The sequence below is a fragment of the Penicillium lagena genome (genome assembly GCF_028827675.1).
Source record: "Penicillium lagena strain IBT 129212 chromosome Unknown utg000002l_segment0_segment0, whole genome shotgun sequence".
NCBI lineage: Eukaryota > Fungi > Ascomycota > Eurotiomycetes > Eurotiales > Aspergillaceae > Penicillium > Penicillium lagena.
This window is the reverse complement of record NW_026623223.1, coordinates 3,955,666-3,972,091: the sequence shown is the minus strand read 5'-3', so window position 1 is coordinate 3,972,091 and position 16,426 is coordinate 3,955,666. Positions and strand designations below refer to the sequence as shown.

Below are 16,426 nucleotides of genomic sequence, written 5' to 3'. Positions count from 1 at the left end.
CAAACAGGCAACTTACTCCAACGCTTTAACACCATTAAATCCGTAGATAGAGATGCACTAACGACCACAACACCACAACTCTCAACGAGCCTCTTGTATCACCCAGGGTGATATCGGACATAGTCGGATTTAGCAATCGCATGGGAGGCAGTTGCAGATCCCGTCGCCCCCAACATCAGTTTATATAGCCAGACCTTCAACGTCGAGTGAGATATGAGGTGGTATTGACAGGTCATGTCTTGGCCCGATTTAACAGGGCGATATCTAGATTATAGCTTCGGCATAACCCTCTTCTCGTACTCTTCACATTAGACATCCATCCTTGATGCTCGAGTGCAAGTCGCTCATGCCAACTCGTACCCGGCGGTAGCCAGCCTGAGGACTCAGGTTTTTCTGTGACTGTCGCACACCGTTCTGCTTGCTCGTGACACTCTCCATACCCGGCGAAACACCGCGCGAACCACTCGCAGGGTGCGATGCAAGCGCTGCAGGGGCCGGCGCTGTGCGCTCCAAGGCAAAGACTTCCACTAGCCACTCATACCAGACCTTGCGGTCGTCTGTTTGGCGATACATGGTGGCGACGATTTCGCCGCCCTCCGGGACGTTGAGTGGGGTCTGGAAGGCAGTTAGCGTGGACAATAATAACAACCAACAAAGCGACGGCTTACCTTCAGCGGAAAGTATATCGGGAACCAACTGATCATGTTGGCACTCTTCGCCTCCATAGTCACTGGATTAGTCGAGAGCTCCACGCCCGGGTACAGAACAGTTTCGAAATACCCAGCGAGGCCGTGACACACGCCCCGGTTTTGGGCAGGGAAGGCCAGACGGGTTTGGCGCACGTTGTGTGCGTTGGAAAGCGTTGCGCTTCCCGGCTGTTGAGGTGGAATATTCCTGTTGGGATGCGAGAAAGACCACGCGGTTTGCACCAATGGGGTGGGAAATTCGGTTGTGGAGGATGGCGTGCCTTGCGCCGAGGATCGACCAACACCATTTTGGCTTGTAGCATCTCCCAAGGTTGAATTAGCTGCGGAAGCCGCAGGTGAATCAGAAGTAGAAAGAAAATCGATGGCGTGCAACATGACCACATATGGCGTTTCTGGCGCTGCCGGATTGGATATAGTTTGGTTCATAACATCGCAATGCAGTTTAGGAGCAGAGACGGGCGTGAGATGGGCCGAGTAGGAAGCCGGAATGGAGATACCATGGACCGGGTTGATAAGATCGTTTACACCGTCCAGGCATTCAGGCGACAGTTCGTTGTCGGCAAAAGAGCCCAGCAGTTCGGACACGATGATGTCAACGTAGGTGTAAGAGAGTCCGGAAGCCGTGGGGTCGGCATTGTTGTGGCCGTTGTTCGGGTTATAAAGCATTGAATGTTCAATGCCGAGTGATTCTCCCACCGACTCCTGCGACCCTGCTTTGCGTACGCGAGGACCCTTCCAGCTGCGCATGTCCGACTGGACTAGCGTTACCTTGTCGCCCCAGATGGTCTCGTTATGGCGCTGGAGCAGCACAAATGCATTCTGGTTCTTCTCCACCGCCCATATATCAATGTCGACTCCGGACTCGGCGCTAGCCCGGATTGCTCGAGTCACCAGCGGGCCTCGACCAGCACCTACAACAGCCACGACAACTTTGCCATCTGGGTGAGACGTCGGCTTTTTCTGGTCTACCCAGTCCCTCAGTGCCTTCGCAATGGCCCGCTCGTACCATTCATACTTGATGGGATCCTTTTCAAATACCTCGTACGTGATACTCTCTAGGTTGACCGTGAGTGGCTGCAAGGGTGCTTGCAGATAATCCTGATACCCGGTGCCAAATCGCTCAATTGCAGTGCGCGAGGGTTGTCTCTGCTGGAGATTGCGCATATACGAGAGGTGCGGCGTCGGGTCGTGGTGCTTTTTGTCAGCACCTGCCGCCTGTGAGAGGCTAGGATATTCTGAGCCTGGAAGATGCGACTGGCCTGGTTCAGTATCTTCCACGTTGTCAAGCCCCGGAATGGGACCAATGCCGCACAGAAGGATCCACGGCGCGGTCCGAAGGCGCATCAGCTTGGAGATCAAGCCTTGGTGCGCCTTGGACAAAACGGGGAACCCTTTCTGGTTTTTCAGGAATGTCGAGGAATCAATTGTCAGCAGGTGCACAGGTTCTGAGTGCCACCGAGCCTGTACAGACAAAGCAGGGAGCTGTTTGGGCAAGACGAGAGCTGCGTATCTGGTTAGTAATCGCGGGCTAGATGACGATAGCAGGTTTTATTCTCACCAACGAACAGCCTTGTATGGTATTTACAAGTCTTGCGGATGGCATCCCACGCGTCCCACGTCCCGAATGAGTCCAGTTTGGGCGGAGGTCCGTCTTCCGGCACGATGTACGCTTCACGAGCCAGCGCGGCCAGGTCGCCAATCGTATCGACCTCCAATTCAGGGTTGTCGACCATCCGGAGCCAGATGTGGAATTGGATATAAGGCCCCAGGGCCACAGCGTCCTGGATCGCTCGGGCATAGTATATCACGCCTTCGGAGTGCATTCCGCTGTGATGTAGTTTGGGGCCAGGGACGAGGAGGTATCCAATGCCACAGAAGGCTGCGTATGCCACTTCCAGCATCAGCACTTGGCGGGACAGGTCTGCGATCAACGGATCTGGGGAGCACAGGTCAATCCAGCTGCTGGTCACTCCGACCAATTGGCTAGTAGCTTCGTTCGGGATGAGATACGAATCCGCCTTCGAGAGTGGTGGGATCACGAGCGGCTGTGAGTTCGGTGTGGTCGCCATGGTCCCTACTACATCGTACGAAGGCTTCTGCAGATTCGACAGATGAGAGGACAATAACCCCAGTACACGGGAGTGGAAATGCGAGGTGGTAATTGGCACCGTCATCATATCATACTGGATCATAATCAATCAGTCCCGTGTCGGGGTCTGGGACCATCTCAACTCACATTGCTTTCATGCACCAGTCGAACCACCTTTGCGGTGACGGGCACTTGGCGGTTGGGCTCATGATGGCCGATGCAAAAGGGCGGCGCCGCGTCCTCCGAGTAGGAGTCCATCATCATCCGACCTACCCGAATGAGGGATGAAGGAGGAAAGAAAAAGAAAGGAGAAGAGGTGAGCCCAGGTAGACAAGGGCGTGCGCAAGGGACTTTCATTTCTTTGCCCCCTCCAAAAAACAACCCGGCAGAAACATTGGGCGGTCAGTCAGGTACCGCCCACGATAGGAGATCGCCGCCGCACCTTCCTATCTAGGATTTTTCGATCTCTGCTCCTTCCTTCTTCTTGCCTTCTCAATCTCCGCTCCCTCTCCCCCGAACAACCACCACCACGCTACTCGCCATGGTTGATCGTCGCCCGGACGCTGACGAGGAAGGTTCACGCGCAAAGCGCCAGAAGATGGACGCAGGCTCTGACCCCCGCAACAACCCCTACCTCGCGCACATGTACGAGGAGCAGCAGCCCAACGGGGACAAGAGTTCGGCCCTGGCCAAGTTCAAGCGTCACCAGACCACGGCCGCGCTCGCGAAGAAGGCTGAGGATGGCGACGTCAACCCTTTCAGCAGCCGGCCCTTCTCCAGCAAATATTTCTCCATCCTGAAAACTCGGCGGGATCTGCCCGTGCACCAGCAGCGGTGAGTCAGATTGACCTTGGCCCGTGAGAAAAACTTGCTGATTCACTATATAGCGATGAGTTCCTTCAGCTGTATCAACAGTCGCAAATCCTGGTCTTTGTCGGTGAGACGGGTTCCGGAAAAACCACCCAGATCCCGCAATTCGTCCTATTCGATGACCTCCCTCAGACCCAGCGCAAGATGGTCGCCTGTACGCAGCCCCGTCGGGTGGCGGCCATGTCTGTTGCCCAGCGTGTTGCAGACGAAATGGATGTCAAACTAGGCGAGGAAGTGGGATATAGCATTCGTTTCGAGGACATGACCAGCCCCAAGACCATTTTGAAATACATGACCGACGGTATGCTCCTGCGAGAGGCCATGAACGACCACAACCTGTCCCGTTACAGTACCATCATCCTGGACGAGGCCCACGAAAGAACCATGGCGACGGATGTCCTGATGGGTCTTCTGAAGGAGGTTGTGCTACGCCGGCCAGACCTGAAGATCATTATCATGTCTGCCACTCTGGATGCCCAAAAGTTCCAGCGCTACTTCATGGATGCACCCCTTCTTGCCGTCCCTGGACGGACACACCCCGTCGAGATTTTCTACACTCCCGAACCCGAACAAGACTATGTCGAGGCAGCGATTCGCACCGTGTTGCAGATTCACGCAACCGAAGATGAAGGAGACATCCTCCTGTTTTTGACGGGCGAAGAAGAAATTGAAGATGCATCTCGCAAAATATCTTTGGAGGCAGATGAGATGGTAAGAGAAGCCGATGCGGGTCCCATCAAGGTGTATCCGTTGTATGGTAGTCTTCCTCCGCACATGCAGCAGCGCATCTTCGATCCCCCACCGCCACCCCGTCGACCTGGTGGCCGCCCGGGACGCAAGGTCATTGTGTCCACCAACATTGCCGAAACGTCCCTGACTATCGATGGTATCGTCTATGTCGTCGATCCCGGATTCTCCAAGCAGAAGATCTATAACCCTCGGATTCGTGTTGAGTCGCTGCTGGTCTCCCCAATCTCCAAAGCCTCTGCTCAACAGAGAGCTGGTCGTGCCGGTCGTACGCGCCCCGGTAAATGCTTCCGTCTGTATACAGAGGGAGCCTTCAAGAAGGAGTTGATTGACCAGACCTATCCGGAGATTCTCAAATCCAACTTGTCCTCTACGGTTTTGGAGCTGAAGAAGCTTGGAATCGACGATCTTGTCCACTTTGATCTTATGGATCCGCCTGCACCGGAAACTTTGATGAGAGCGTTGGAGGAGCTCAACTACCTGGCATGTTTGGATGATGATGGCAACCTCACTCCTCTGGGCCGCCTGGCATCCGAATTTCCTCTAGATCCCGCACTTGCTGTGATGCTGATCAGCTCACCGGAATTCTATTGCTCGAATGAGATCCTGTCTATTACCGCCTTGCTGTCGGTTCCTCAAGTCTTCGTTCGGCCCGCCTCCCAGCGGAAGCGTGCCGATGAGATGAAGGATCTGTTCGCCCACCAGGATGGCGACCATCTCACCCTGCTGAACGTCTACCACGCATTCAAGAGTGCCGCGGCGCAGGAGAACCAGAAACAATGGTGCCACGACCACTTCCTCTCGCTGCGCTCCCTCCAGTCCGCCGACAATGTCCGCTCGCAGCTGCTCCGCATCATGGAGCGAGAGGAGCTTGAAATGATCTCCACTCCGTTCGAGGACAAGAAGTACTACGAGAACATTCGGCGCGCCTTGTGTGCTGGTTTCTTCATGCAGATCGCCAAGAAGGATTCCCAGGGCAAGAGCATGTATACCACCATCAAGGATAACCAGAACGTCCTCCTGCACCCGTCCACTGTCTTGGCTGTTGACGCCGAATGGGTCTTGTATAACGAGTTCGTGCTCACAACGAAGAACTATATCCGAACAGTCACTTCTGTCAAGCCCGAGTGGCTCTTGGTATGTCTTTTTGGTCCTTCACAAAGTGTCTTCATACTGACTCGCATTCCAGGATATTGCTCCCACCTACTACGATGTCAACAGCTTCCCCAAGGGAGAGATCCGAGCTTCTCTGCTCCGTGCTGCCGACAGACTTGCCCGAAAAGAGAAAATGCGCAGTGACAAGCGCCGATAGACTTTTTTCTATATTACTGTTGTCTTTGCGATTTCTTTCCCATGTCATGATACATAAATAGAATCAATTGTGCCATACTCCAACACTGCGTTTTTGAATAGGCCTCTTTCCGTTCAAGCGATAACTCCCGGTATCAAGAAAGCCATCAGAACTCGCAACACCCTTCACGCGATCTATGTCATTCTATCGCTTTCCTGCCGCTCTAGCATTCGAACCCCCTGATCATATTCAGTATGGAGAGATATAAACTAATCCCGTATCTCGTAAATATGAAGCCTACATGCCTCGTATGCCTCGTATGCCTCGTAATCATTTCACAGCCTAAGTTGGCGGCAGTGACGCCTGCTCGTGCGATGCATACGTTTTCCATAACCCAGCCAGTGCATACGCCAAAAGTGCCCGACAGCAAATCGCGGATGCACAATACCGCATCGCTACTAACACAGCATCCTGTGCCGAGATAACTAATGAGCTAGACAGGACCATCGCCCCGTACATTGTGTGGAACACGGTGCAGATCGAAGTGAACCTGGAGATGAATATGAATAAAGATGTTTCTGTGTTCAGCTCAACCTTTGGAACCGGGTGGCATACGCACGGGATAAATTCGCGGACCACATACTCCCTCATATACTTGGTCTACACGCACTGCCAGCTGCTTATAAAATAGCAGGTTGCGAGGTGGTTAAAGGGTGGTGAATTTCGTCATTGGCGTTCAGGTGGTGTGGACGGACCTCTAAGCAGTATGAACCAACCCGCCATTTCAGGGGGGATTAAATTAAATCGCCTTTCAAGCACCCCACGCGCCATTTCTTCTTGGGGCAACATCCAGCCGCGATCCCCTTGGGCTCCACTTGAGAATGCTTAGCCGTATGTGGCGGCCGCTAGTGATTGGCATTGCAAGCCCCTCGGTCCCACCACATTTCCTGGACACTACGTCGCACCCCCACGCTTCATCGGAGATTCTGCGATGTGCTCATACCTGGGGAAATGCGCTAACCTATATAATGTCGGCATCGGCTGACCGCAAGTTTCTTGCATCGGACTCCGCTCTACTATCTCGGGAGACTACTACTCGGAATCCTGCACTATGATCGACCGTACCGGGCTGAGTTGGCTCCGAGGGCCTTCCTTGGTCGTGGCCATCACGACCGTGTGCTCTTCGGCCTTTCTGTTGTTCGGATATGACCAGGGAGTTATGTCCGGCGTCGTCATATCTAAGTATTGGCTGGCCGAGATGGGCCACCCTAGCACCGTCATGACCGGCACCATCACCGCTCTCTACGACGTTGGAGCTGTGTTTGGCGCTATATCTGCTGCCTTCACTGCTGAGCGCTTCGGACGAAAGCGCTCGTTGATTGTCGGGGCCTCGTTGATCATTATTGGCACTGCCTTAATGGGCGGCTGCGTAGAACGAATCTTAATGATGGTGGGCAGAGTATTTACGGGGCTAGGTAGCTTTCCAGGAGGTCATAATCATTATTCCATCAGCTGACCAAATCTAGGAATTGGATATCTGACCTCCGTAGCTCCGGTCTACCAAAGTGAGATCTGCCTGCCTAGTCAACGTGGTTGGCATTTGTGCTGTCAGCTCACCACCATGCTATTTGGGCTAATGCTGGTACGCCTTCATTGTCCTATCTTGTTGTCGAAGTCAAAACTCATGAAACTTGCAGGCGTACTGGATCAATTATGCCTTTTACTACCATCCTGGACAGATTCAATGGCGATTCCCATTGGTGTTCCAGGCGGTTTTTGCCCTCTATATCCTCATCATTGCCCCATTCCTACCTGATACACCTCGGTGGCTCTTATTGCATGAGAGCAGTCCTGACCGAGGCGCGCTAGTGTTGTCCAAGTTGCGGAATAAGTCTATAGATGACCCACTAGTGCAGAAGGAGAAGGATGAAATCCTCGCTGCCCTCAATATCGAGGCTGAGGAGGAAGGAGGTTGGAAGTCGCTTTTCTCTGATGGAGGATGCGCAGCCAACAAACGGTTTTACCTCGCACTCGGGATTCAGTTTATGCAGCAGACATCCGGTATGTTTTCCCATTTTTTTCCTCTCTGACAGACCCTTGTAACATTTTGATTCAGGAATCAATATCGTTAGCTACTACGCTCCTACCTTGTTTGAGCAGAATCTGGGGATGTCACAGGTATGTTGAAGCGCCAACTACGGAGCATGCTCATGCTAACCGGCGTAGTCGAGGGCTTTGTTTATCGGCTGCTTCCTTCAGGTGTGGTATATTCTCGCCTCATTTCTCACAGTATGATCCCTACTATTGTTTTTTGAATCAATCTAACTCAACTCGTCACAGTGGTATATGATTGATGCGGTCGGCCGCCGGCGCCTATTTATCATTATGGCACTTGGGATGTGCGTTGTCTTAGTATGCGAGGCCATTACTGTGGCTATTGGAGGCAATGCAGCAGGCATTGCAGCAGTGTTCTTTGTTTTTGCTTTCGAGGGCTGTTTTACCTGGGGTACGTTACTTTTTCTCTATGATCGGTTGGATCGGTGCTAATTTAGTTTGTAGGCTGGATGGCAACGGTGTGGGTATATCCAGCAGAGATTCTCCCGCTCAAGATCCGGGCTAAGGGCGCTGCCTTGGCCGCAGCGGCGGACTTCCTTGGAAACTTCATTGTGAGTCCCTTCGTACCGTACCAATAGTCAATATTTCTAACCCAGCCACTCTTAGGTGGTCGAAATTACGCCCCCGGCCCTCCAAAATATCGGCTACAAGACCTATATCATCTTCGCTGTCTTCAACCTCGTTGCCGCCTTTATCGTGTACTGCTTCTACCCGGAGACCTCATATCTGAATTTGGAGTCGGTGGACCTACTCTTTCTGCCAGACCCAGACCGGGACCAGGAAATTGAGGCTAAGCAACGTTTTTACCACAAAGCCATCCAGTGGAATGTGGTCCCGAGGGCGCGCATGGCGGTCAACGAGGCCAAGGCGCGCAAGAGGGCTGGGCTGGCCCTGGCGATGGGTGATGTGGAGCGGCATGAGGCCCCGTCTGACGTAAAGAGGGATGTCGATCCGGAGCATGTTGAGTACAACTGAGGGGTTTATGCCCTGGTAGAGACTGAGACTATTTGCGGTCGAGTAGGGACAAGAAGGTGGGAAGTTATGTACCCGAAAAGGTGAGGACGGTTCTCTGCAGCGCGACCTTCCCGGATCATCTTTGACCGTGGCTGTAACACAAGCGGGGACACTGGTACTATGCGATCAAACCTGGGTAATTGCATAGATATTTTCGGCTATGTCTCCTTATTATCATCATTACATAAATAAAGAGACACGAGGATCACGTATGGTAATATACAAATAAAAGAAAACGGATGCCAAATGACCTCCCTCTCTATTCCATAGCTTCCACGGACTGGGTACGTAGCTGTTCCTCACGCCAAAGCCGTCGTCGTGCCGCGGGACTGAGATTTGACCAGTTCGTTTTTGCTCGCACGCTGTCTGGCTGTGCAGGGATAGAAGACGTTGTCTGTGCAGCGGCGGTGTTGTCGGAGGGAGTAGTTGAGGATGCGGATGAGAAAGAGGAAGAGGATATATGAGCCGCGCCCCGTTTCAGAACATCGGCGCGCTGTTTGCGGCTTTGGCGCAGTTTGCCCAGTCCTCGGGGGTACAGGGCAGAAGGCGCGGTGGTGAATTTGTCGCTGTTGATGAGAGTCGATATTCGTTCGAATTCGACGTTTATTGGCTGAGTGGGCCTGGCGGGAGTGTCTAGTGGAGCTGTTTGGGTTTGGGTCTGAGGTATATCGGACGGCACTTCCTCGTCCGAAAGAGATTCGTCTTCCTTGAAGGAGTCCTGGATGTGATGCTTGCGAAGCTCGAACACTAGGGCGCGTAGCTGGGCCATTTCCGTCTTGAGGGCTGTGACGTCCTCTTTGGAGGTTGTGTCATCGGAATTGAGAGCAGATGGATGGGTCTCTGGGGTTGCTCCACCCACACTGGCAGCTTCTGTGTCCATTGAACCACCGCCTAGTGTAGCGGATAGAGCGCTTTGTGCATGCCGACCAGCCAATTCGGTGTATTGTCGTGAGGTGCTGTGTTTTTCAAATACCTCAAGACAATCCAGCTGCCTTTGAACAATATTCGCAAACTCCTGGCACTGCTGCCACAAGGGGCGGTCGATATTTTCCTTCGGCACACCATCAGCTGCCTTCCTCCACCGCGAGAAGCTGGAGTCAACGATTGGCACGACATCACATTGGCCCGATGGCATGGCCGGGTCAAATCCACTGTGCATTGCAGCAGCAATCAATGCCTCCGCGGTGTCTTTCTGGCCGCAAGAATCGCAGAGATGTACCATCCGAACCAGTAACCGCTCGACTTGGTCGGGAGAATGGTCCGTCGATGAGACGAGGAAGGTAACAGCTCTTTTCAATACATGAGCTCCTTTGTCCCAGTCCTGGCGAATGCTGTAGAACCGCAGGTAGGAGAAAAGAGTATTCCAGTCGTCAAAGAAACCAACGCTACGAGCTGCCTGGAGCCAGGCGTCGGCTCGGTCCGGTTGATCAAAGCGTAAGGCAGCTGAGATTAGCGCAGTATAGATGACTGGATTACTGCTGTCCAGAGTCGGAACCACCAAGTCAATTCCGTTAAGTTTCCGGCGTCTGTAGATGGATTTTCCCAGATTAGCCGCGTAGCCACCGTGGCCGCTGAGCATTTCGAGGAACTGGTCAAACCCCTTGAGGTTTTTAGACTTGCGGAAAAAAGAAATAATCGTGACGATGACCGATTGGGTCAGTTGAAAGTAGTGAGGAAGTAGGGTTCGTAGAAGTAGGTCACCCAAGTCATTTTGGCGGGCTCGGGTGAAGGCGATCATCATGATTCTGAAGGATGCAGTGCGGTCTGGATCTGGAGAGTTCAAGAGATTGTTCGATAGGCGCAGCAGGAGCTCTTCGAGAGACATCTGCCTGCTCATGAACAAATTAACATCGTCCTTGAGCTCCAATTCAAGGCTGTCGCGCCGCTCGTGCATCTGGGCCTGGCTGAGATTGGTATAATCGGATATGATATCTCCGAAATCCGCACTTCTCTGTGTTTTCAATTCATGAATACGATGTCGGATGTTGTTCAGCTCTCTCAGAAGTTTCTCGACGTTGACGTTCGGGATATTCGGGTCTGACGCGTAGTTCATTGAAATACCCGAGTAGCGATGCGCAATTGTCGGACGAAGCAAGAGCCGAATGGCAAATTGTGTCAATGCCAATTTTTGAATGGCCTTCAGACGGAGAGGGTCTTGAAAAGCCCAGTCGGGAATGCCTTCGTCCTCTTCCCCATAAAGCTCCCCGTCTTCCGACTCCTGATGCTCCAAGCCCTGCTCATGGTTGACAGTGGTACCTTCAGATATCTGAGCACTGGCAGCATCCATCAATCTGCGTTGAGTATGGTATGATCTCGTCGACCCATGTATCCGGGCTGAGTGTCCGATTGACGGCGAGAATTTCGGAATTGTGCCCAACCCTCCCAGTTGCGAGAAAAATCGATCGAGTCCTCGTTGTTTCCTGCGCGACCATAACGCATCCAAGATCCGTTGTTCCTCATCCACTAATTCATTCACTTCCGCCTTGACGGCTGCGATCTTCTCGTCCCAATCATTTCGGCGTTTATCTTTGCCGCGCGCATCGGCCAGAGCGGCGCCGGCGAAGATGCTGGTATAGAACAGGGTGACAGAGTTCCCGATGCGCAGTTTCCTCCTGCTTGCCGCGGTGGCCGATCGTGAGGTGACTCCCTTGGCGGCGGTGTTCAAGCAGGAGACACACCGGCAGGTTGACTGCGACGGGGCAGCACGGGACCACAAACTCTGCATCATTGGGACATTGTTGCACCAATTGATCCGAAAAAGAAGGGGGGAAATGGACCCCTGTGCGGAGTCCCAACGAGAACTGACGGGCGATGGGGAGCGAAGTGACACTGAAAATCATTACTGGCGGTGGAGATAATAGTCGCGGGTGCAAACACTGCAAACACCGCAAACACCCCCCGTGCCCGCTTGCAGCTAGCTGTTCCTGTTGTCCCATTTATTTGTCGCTCTGTCAATTCTCCGAGTGTTGGATCGGACTTGCTTCTCTGATTCTTACAATGGTCGCCAAACTACTCGGACTCATCGCAGGAGCGCTGGCGCTGACCAGCAGCGTCGTCAATGCCCATGGCTCGCACGACAACGACAACCCACCATCCGACGACTGGGCCACGAACCATATGAGAGGTAGAGCAAACTTAGCTGGATAGCAATCACAGTGCTGATGATCATGGTATACAGAGGAACACCACATCGACGCTTTCGACGCACTGTCATTCTTCACGCTACACGACTACGATTCATCGGGGACGTGGACCCCTGACGAGGTGCGCAAGACGTACGGTCTGGACGACGAGTCCAATGCCGGTTCCAGCGAGGCCCGAAAGCAGGAAGCGGTCCTCGCGGTGTTCAGGCTGTTTGACAAGCAGAACACGGGCGTCATTACCCGCGATTCCTGGATGCAAGGCATCAACTCCGGCACTCGCCTGCCCGATCTCGGGTTTGGCCCTGGACACCACGGGGACGACGAGTACGAGTATGAGATTCACCACTTCGAGAAGTACCACAATGAGTATACCACGGAGGAGGAATTGACCCACCCGGAGGATATTGAGCATTTCCGGAAACACGACGAGGACGAGCTCGCGGCGCTGCGGTTACAGAAGATGGAGGAGACGCAGGTGGTGGAGGTGAATATTCCGGGCAAGTTCCGGAGGAATTAGTGAGATTCACTCATGTATATATCTGCTCATATGTAATCAACTGTTGTGATGTATCATAAATGCCGAGTCGGTGCCCGACAAACGAACGTCAAACACGCAATGCATCACGCCCGGTGCATACGTCTTGACGTGTTCCACATGCCGACAATTGGCAATGTGCTGGTCACGGAGAGTCTGTTCCTGAGACCGGATTCGTGCCAGCTCATCCTCGATCTCTTTCTTCTTTTGCTCGATCTGATGGACATCCACGTTCTCATGAACATGGATCCAGCCGCCTCTTCGTACATCAAGCATCCGGCAGGCATTCTCCCAAGACGGCTGTGACGAAGGCAAAAGACCCAGGTTGACATGGCGGACGGGACTCCATGTCCCCAGCTTGTCCACAACATGATTGACTGCATCCAACATGTCGGCTGCAAACCTGTTGTCGCCATGGAAAATCACCACGCGATCAGTATCGGTCAGACTTTTCACGAGGTCTTCAATATCTTCTCCTCCATCAAGTTCCCCGTCGTCGGTAACCTTGACAACTCTGCACCCCCATTTATTCGCCAGACATCCCCGCCGCAGACCTTCCACAGACCAGCCATTCAGTTCCCATCCCCAAACACGCTTCACCCCTCGTCTCAAATATGAAAAGACAAAGTACCCGATCCCCGCATACAGATCCACGACGCTGATCTCCGAAACAGACTGGCGCAATGACTCTGCATCCAGCCCCTCAAATGTATCAGCCGAGGGACCCTGGCCGAGGATGCGTGCTTTCTCTGTGATATTTCCGCGAGAGAACATCGTATAGAGCGGAGCCCAAATCTGCACAATCCCATGGTTCTGCGCCGTGCGTACCCAAAAGGCACGCTCAAGATCTGTACCGCTAGGCTGGGATTTCTCCTCTCCGGTCACTGGTGAGATATCTCCAAAGTCGCCGTGCAGCGGAATCAAGCCCGCTGGACTGCGCATCCGATTCTCCTGGCCTCGAAGGTCAGTCAATGCGATGGGAGCATTGATGGCGATATGTGTCACGCCCATGCGCGCGAATGACTTTTTGATAGAGGCATAGAGGCTTTGCCGTTGCTCGTTTGTGAGAGATGTGTAAAGAGCGTTCCAGCAGGGTGGTGCGTTGAACGCATTAGCTGGAAGTAATAGAAGTGGCTCGTAGATTGTGAACCTCTTAGGGAGAGCTTGTGGTAGGGTGTCGAGGGATAAGTTGCACGCTGATAGCTGTGACTCCGGGATTTGTGTGGTTAAAAATTCCTGTATTCCAGCTTGTAACAAGTTGGAGGTCTTGTGGGGTCGTTTCTTGCGCTGTGGTTGGGATTCATTGCCTTGGGGGGACATGGTTTAAGCGTCGAACTGTCCCCGGAGTTCTTTTCTGTAGTTGTGGTTGAGAAATGCCGAATTTGACGTTGGGTGGCCGGGCTGCAATATAGACCACTTATGGGCTGTTTAATTAATGGTGTTTGTCCATCTTGCCCGAACTTTAGTACCAAAGACGAAATTTGCCCAACAATCGCCCGGATTTAAGTGGAATATATATCAGCTCCACGTGACCTGTCTCCATCATCTACATTTTATCATTAATCTGAGGACCCGTGAATAAAGGGTTGGATTTACCCTTTTTGACCGTAGAATGAACCAGTCAGTCAATTTCCGGTCGTTGCTTTTGAGAAGCTAGGCCTAGATGGCCAGAAGGTGCGGAAGAGAATAGCCAGGGTCGATCATCACATACGTTGATAGGAGGAGGCAGACTAGAGATAAATTACGTGTAATTCCTGTTGATTTGCAAAGTAACGGATATCGTAGAAAAAAAATCAAGAAACACGCCATGGCTCTCAGACGACCAGACCGCCATGGGACGGAAACCAAGCATGAAAACGCCAGATCAAGAGACCGAGACGCTAAAACCAAAGCAAACCAAAAAAGAGGGGGAATATGTAGTGAGCAGAGAAGCCATGTTCAAAGGGAACTCAAACAATTAGCGTCCACAGAACAGAAATGAGAGTACTTCGATAAAGGAGGATCACATCCACCTATTCACACCCATGGCGAGAGTTGCTTTTAGTATAGGATATTGATCAGAGGCAACTTTATGAGAGCAGCCAGCTATGTGTCAGAGAAATGAAGCGAGGGAGGACTCAAAAGTCCATAGCCGAGTACCCCAGTCGGTCAGTCGAATCAACCACTCTGTATGAATTGTATTAGCAATGCCGCGGACGAAGCCAATCAAACAATCCAAACTTACGAATACTGCTTCGTCAGAGTCCCCTCCCCGCCCTTGGATAGATCGATGTTAAACACATAGAAGTTGCCATCACTGGTGACAACCATCACCTGAGGCGTATTGCTGCTCATAGCAACCACGCTTCGGACCGGACCAGCATTCCCCGACCCGCTCTGCCCGTGGGTGGGCCGAGGTATTTTGATCCATGCAAAGTCTCGTGCTGGCTCCCACATTTCACTGACGCCCTTGGGAAGATATCCACCCATGGTGGCTGCGACTGCTCCGCCCACATTCTGGGATGTGCGACGAAGCATGCCAATCAAGGTGCCATTGTGTTTTCTGTTGGGGAACCCCGAAGAGCCAATTTCCCCGCTAGCATCGTCCTCATCGGGCGAATAGCCGAATGGGCTCTGTCCGAAAGTCTGGTCTCGGCCCCCTGGGGAAAGTGGTGAAGGGGACCCGTCGGATGATGAGGGACCTTGGTGGCTCAGCTTGAAGATGTGGATGGTCTCGGTGGATGAGGAGACACAGAGGAGGGTCGAAGTGGTGTTGAAGGACATGCTATATATGTGCGAAGGCATGGAGCCGCGGCGGAACTGATATAGCTTATGGCCATCTGGAACGGAAAACACGCGAATGATCGTTCCCTTGTCGGAGGCAGTCGCTAATAGAGTCCCATCGCTGTTGAGTGTAATACATGCCAAAGGCGAACGGTGAGCTTCAATGACATTGATAGCCTCCAGCTTTATGGCATCAAAAATCAAGACCTCCCCGCTGGTGGGCGAGACGTGAGTTGACCCCGGTGGAGCATGTGCAGGTGGGGGTTGGGAAGCAGGCGCTTTCTGTGGGAGAGGATATGCCATGTAGCAATTGTCTGAAGAGGGTGCGAGAGCACAGATAGCTAGCAGAGAATTAACACAGTGTTGGTAGAGCCCTAGAAAATGCATACCCTGAGGATTCGGTGATGTGTCAATGGTAGACAAGAGTTTCATGGTCTGGATGTCATAGACATAGATCTGATTCTCCAGGACAATGATGAGGCGCTTGCGATTCAGCCGGACTGACAGGACGGTGGTCGGGAAGGTCAATTCACAGATGGTGCATTGCCGCTATTTGATAGGTAGTCAGCGACATGCGATGAAAGCAGGACGATCTCAACAAACCTTGGTATTTGTAATCTGCAACCGGCGAGGGGACAAGATGAGGGCTACTAGAGATGTCGAAAAGAGCATCTCAATCACCGCGATGTTGCCCTCTTTTGTCTCATAGCTTTTGGCGAAGGGATCAGTGGTGAAGATGCGGAAACCTTTGCCTGTAGCTGGTAGGAGTCAGCGCAAGGAACCTAGCTACCATTATTGGAGACTCACCGACCGCCAGGTAGCTATAGTCCTGGTTGAACGTCACGAAATTCATCGTCATCGTGGAGGGGAAGCGTGGATGGGGGCGGGAGCCCAGGCAGCCGAGGAACGATGATCAAGCTCTCGTGGAGCGCACGATAGAGAGCGAAGGGGGAACCGGGGAGTCAGAAGCCCATCACCAAGAGGGTGCGACCAGTCCAGTGCATGCGAGGCACAACACAGAGAACAGATACAAAAGTAGAGAAGAAGTCCTGCGTCACTGGGAAAGTCACGGGTGGGCCACACCTTGATCGTCACCGCCTTGCCTGCGCCTTATCGTTATCGGGATCTTTCTCTTTTCCACCTTTTCGAGTG

At 52.8% G+C, this 16,426-nt stretch overlaps 7 protein-coding genes across 7 annotated transcripts; 3 read left to right on the top strand and 4 right to left on the bottom strand.

The window, feature by feature from the left end:
• Positions 1 to 303: 303 nt before the first annotated feature.
• On the bottom strand, positions 304 to 3,054 carry N7510_004412 (protein arginine N-methyltransferase; the record flags this gene model as incomplete). The annotated part of the gene is made up of 4 exons (XM_056976338.1): positions 304 to 615; positions 669 to 2,209; positions 2,266 to 2,890; positions 2,944 to 3,054. 4 exons carry the CDS (start codon positions 3,052 to 3,054, stop codon positions 304 to 306), a joined length of 2,589 nt encoding a protein of 862 aa, XP_056836294.1.
• Positions 3,055 to 3,250: 196 nt separating this feature from the next.
• Positions 3,251 to 5,725, top strand: N7510_004411 (DEAH-box ATP-dependent RNA helicase PRP43; the record flags this gene model as incomplete). The annotated part of the gene is made up of 3 exons (XM_056976337.1): positions 3,251 to 3,630; positions 3,684 to 5,550; positions 5,603 to 5,725. Coding segments are annotated over 3 exons (2,370 nt in total), but the record flags the coding sequence as incomplete, so codon positions are not given.
• A 1,090-nt stretch (positions 5,726 to 6,815) lies between these two features.
• Positions 6,816 to 8,794, top strand: N7510_004410 (sugar porter family MFS transporter; the record flags this gene model as incomplete). The annotated part of the gene is made up of 8 exons (XM_056976336.1): positions 6,816 to 7,179; positions 7,231 to 7,346; positions 7,402 to 7,765; positions 7,821 to 7,882; positions 7,931 to 7,993; positions 8,045 to 8,210; positions 8,264 to 8,370; positions 8,426 to 8,794. 8 exons carry the CDS (start codon positions 6,816 to 6,818, stop codon positions 8,792 to 8,794), a joined length of 1,611 nt encoding a protein of 536 aa, XP_056836292.1.
• A 298-nt stretch (positions 8,795 to 9,092) lies between these two features.
• N7510_004409 (uncharacterized protein) lies at positions 9,093 to 11,558 on the bottom strand (the record flags this gene model as incomplete). The annotated part of the gene is made up of 1 exon (XM_056976335.1): positions 9,093 to 11,558. The coding sequence occupies one exon, from the start codon at positions 11,556 to 11,558 to the stop codon at positions 9,093 to 9,095; it is 2,466 nt and encodes an 821-aa protein (XP_056836291.1).
• Positions 11,559 to 11,830: 272 nt separating this feature from the next.
• N7510_004408 (nucleobindin SSP120) lies at positions 11,831 to 12,493 on the top strand (the record flags this gene model as incomplete). Its single annotated transcript, XM_056976334.1, has 2 exons — positions 11,831 to 11,957; positions 12,012 to 12,493. 2 exons carry the CDS (start codon positions 11,831 to 11,833, stop codon positions 12,491 to 12,493), a joined length of 609 nt encoding a protein of 202 aa, XP_056836290.1.
• A 36-nt stretch (positions 12,494 to 12,529) lies between these two features.
• N7510_004407 (tRNA(Phe) (4-demethylwyosine(37)-C(7)) aminocarboxypropyltransferase) lies at positions 12,530 to 13,831 on the bottom strand (the record flags this gene model as incomplete). The annotated part of the gene is made up of 1 exon (XM_056976333.1): positions 12,530 to 13,831. The coding sequence occupies one exon, from the start codon at positions 13,829 to 13,831 to the stop codon at positions 12,530 to 12,532; it is 1,302 nt and encodes a 433-aa protein (XP_056836289.1).
• A 797-nt stretch (positions 13,832 to 14,628) lies between these two features.
• On the bottom strand, positions 14,629 to 16,133 carry N7510_004406 (phosphoinositide binding protein ATG18; the record flags this gene model as incomplete). Its single annotated transcript, XM_056976332.1, has 5 exons — positions 14,629 to 14,677; positions 14,736 to 15,615; positions 15,664 to 15,823; positions 15,878 to 16,032; positions 16,082 to 16,133. 5 exons carry the CDS (start codon positions 16,131 to 16,133, stop codon positions 14,629 to 14,631), a joined length of 1,296 nt encoding a protein of 431 aa, XP_056836288.1.
• Positions 16,134 to 16,426: the final 293 nt, after the last annotated feature.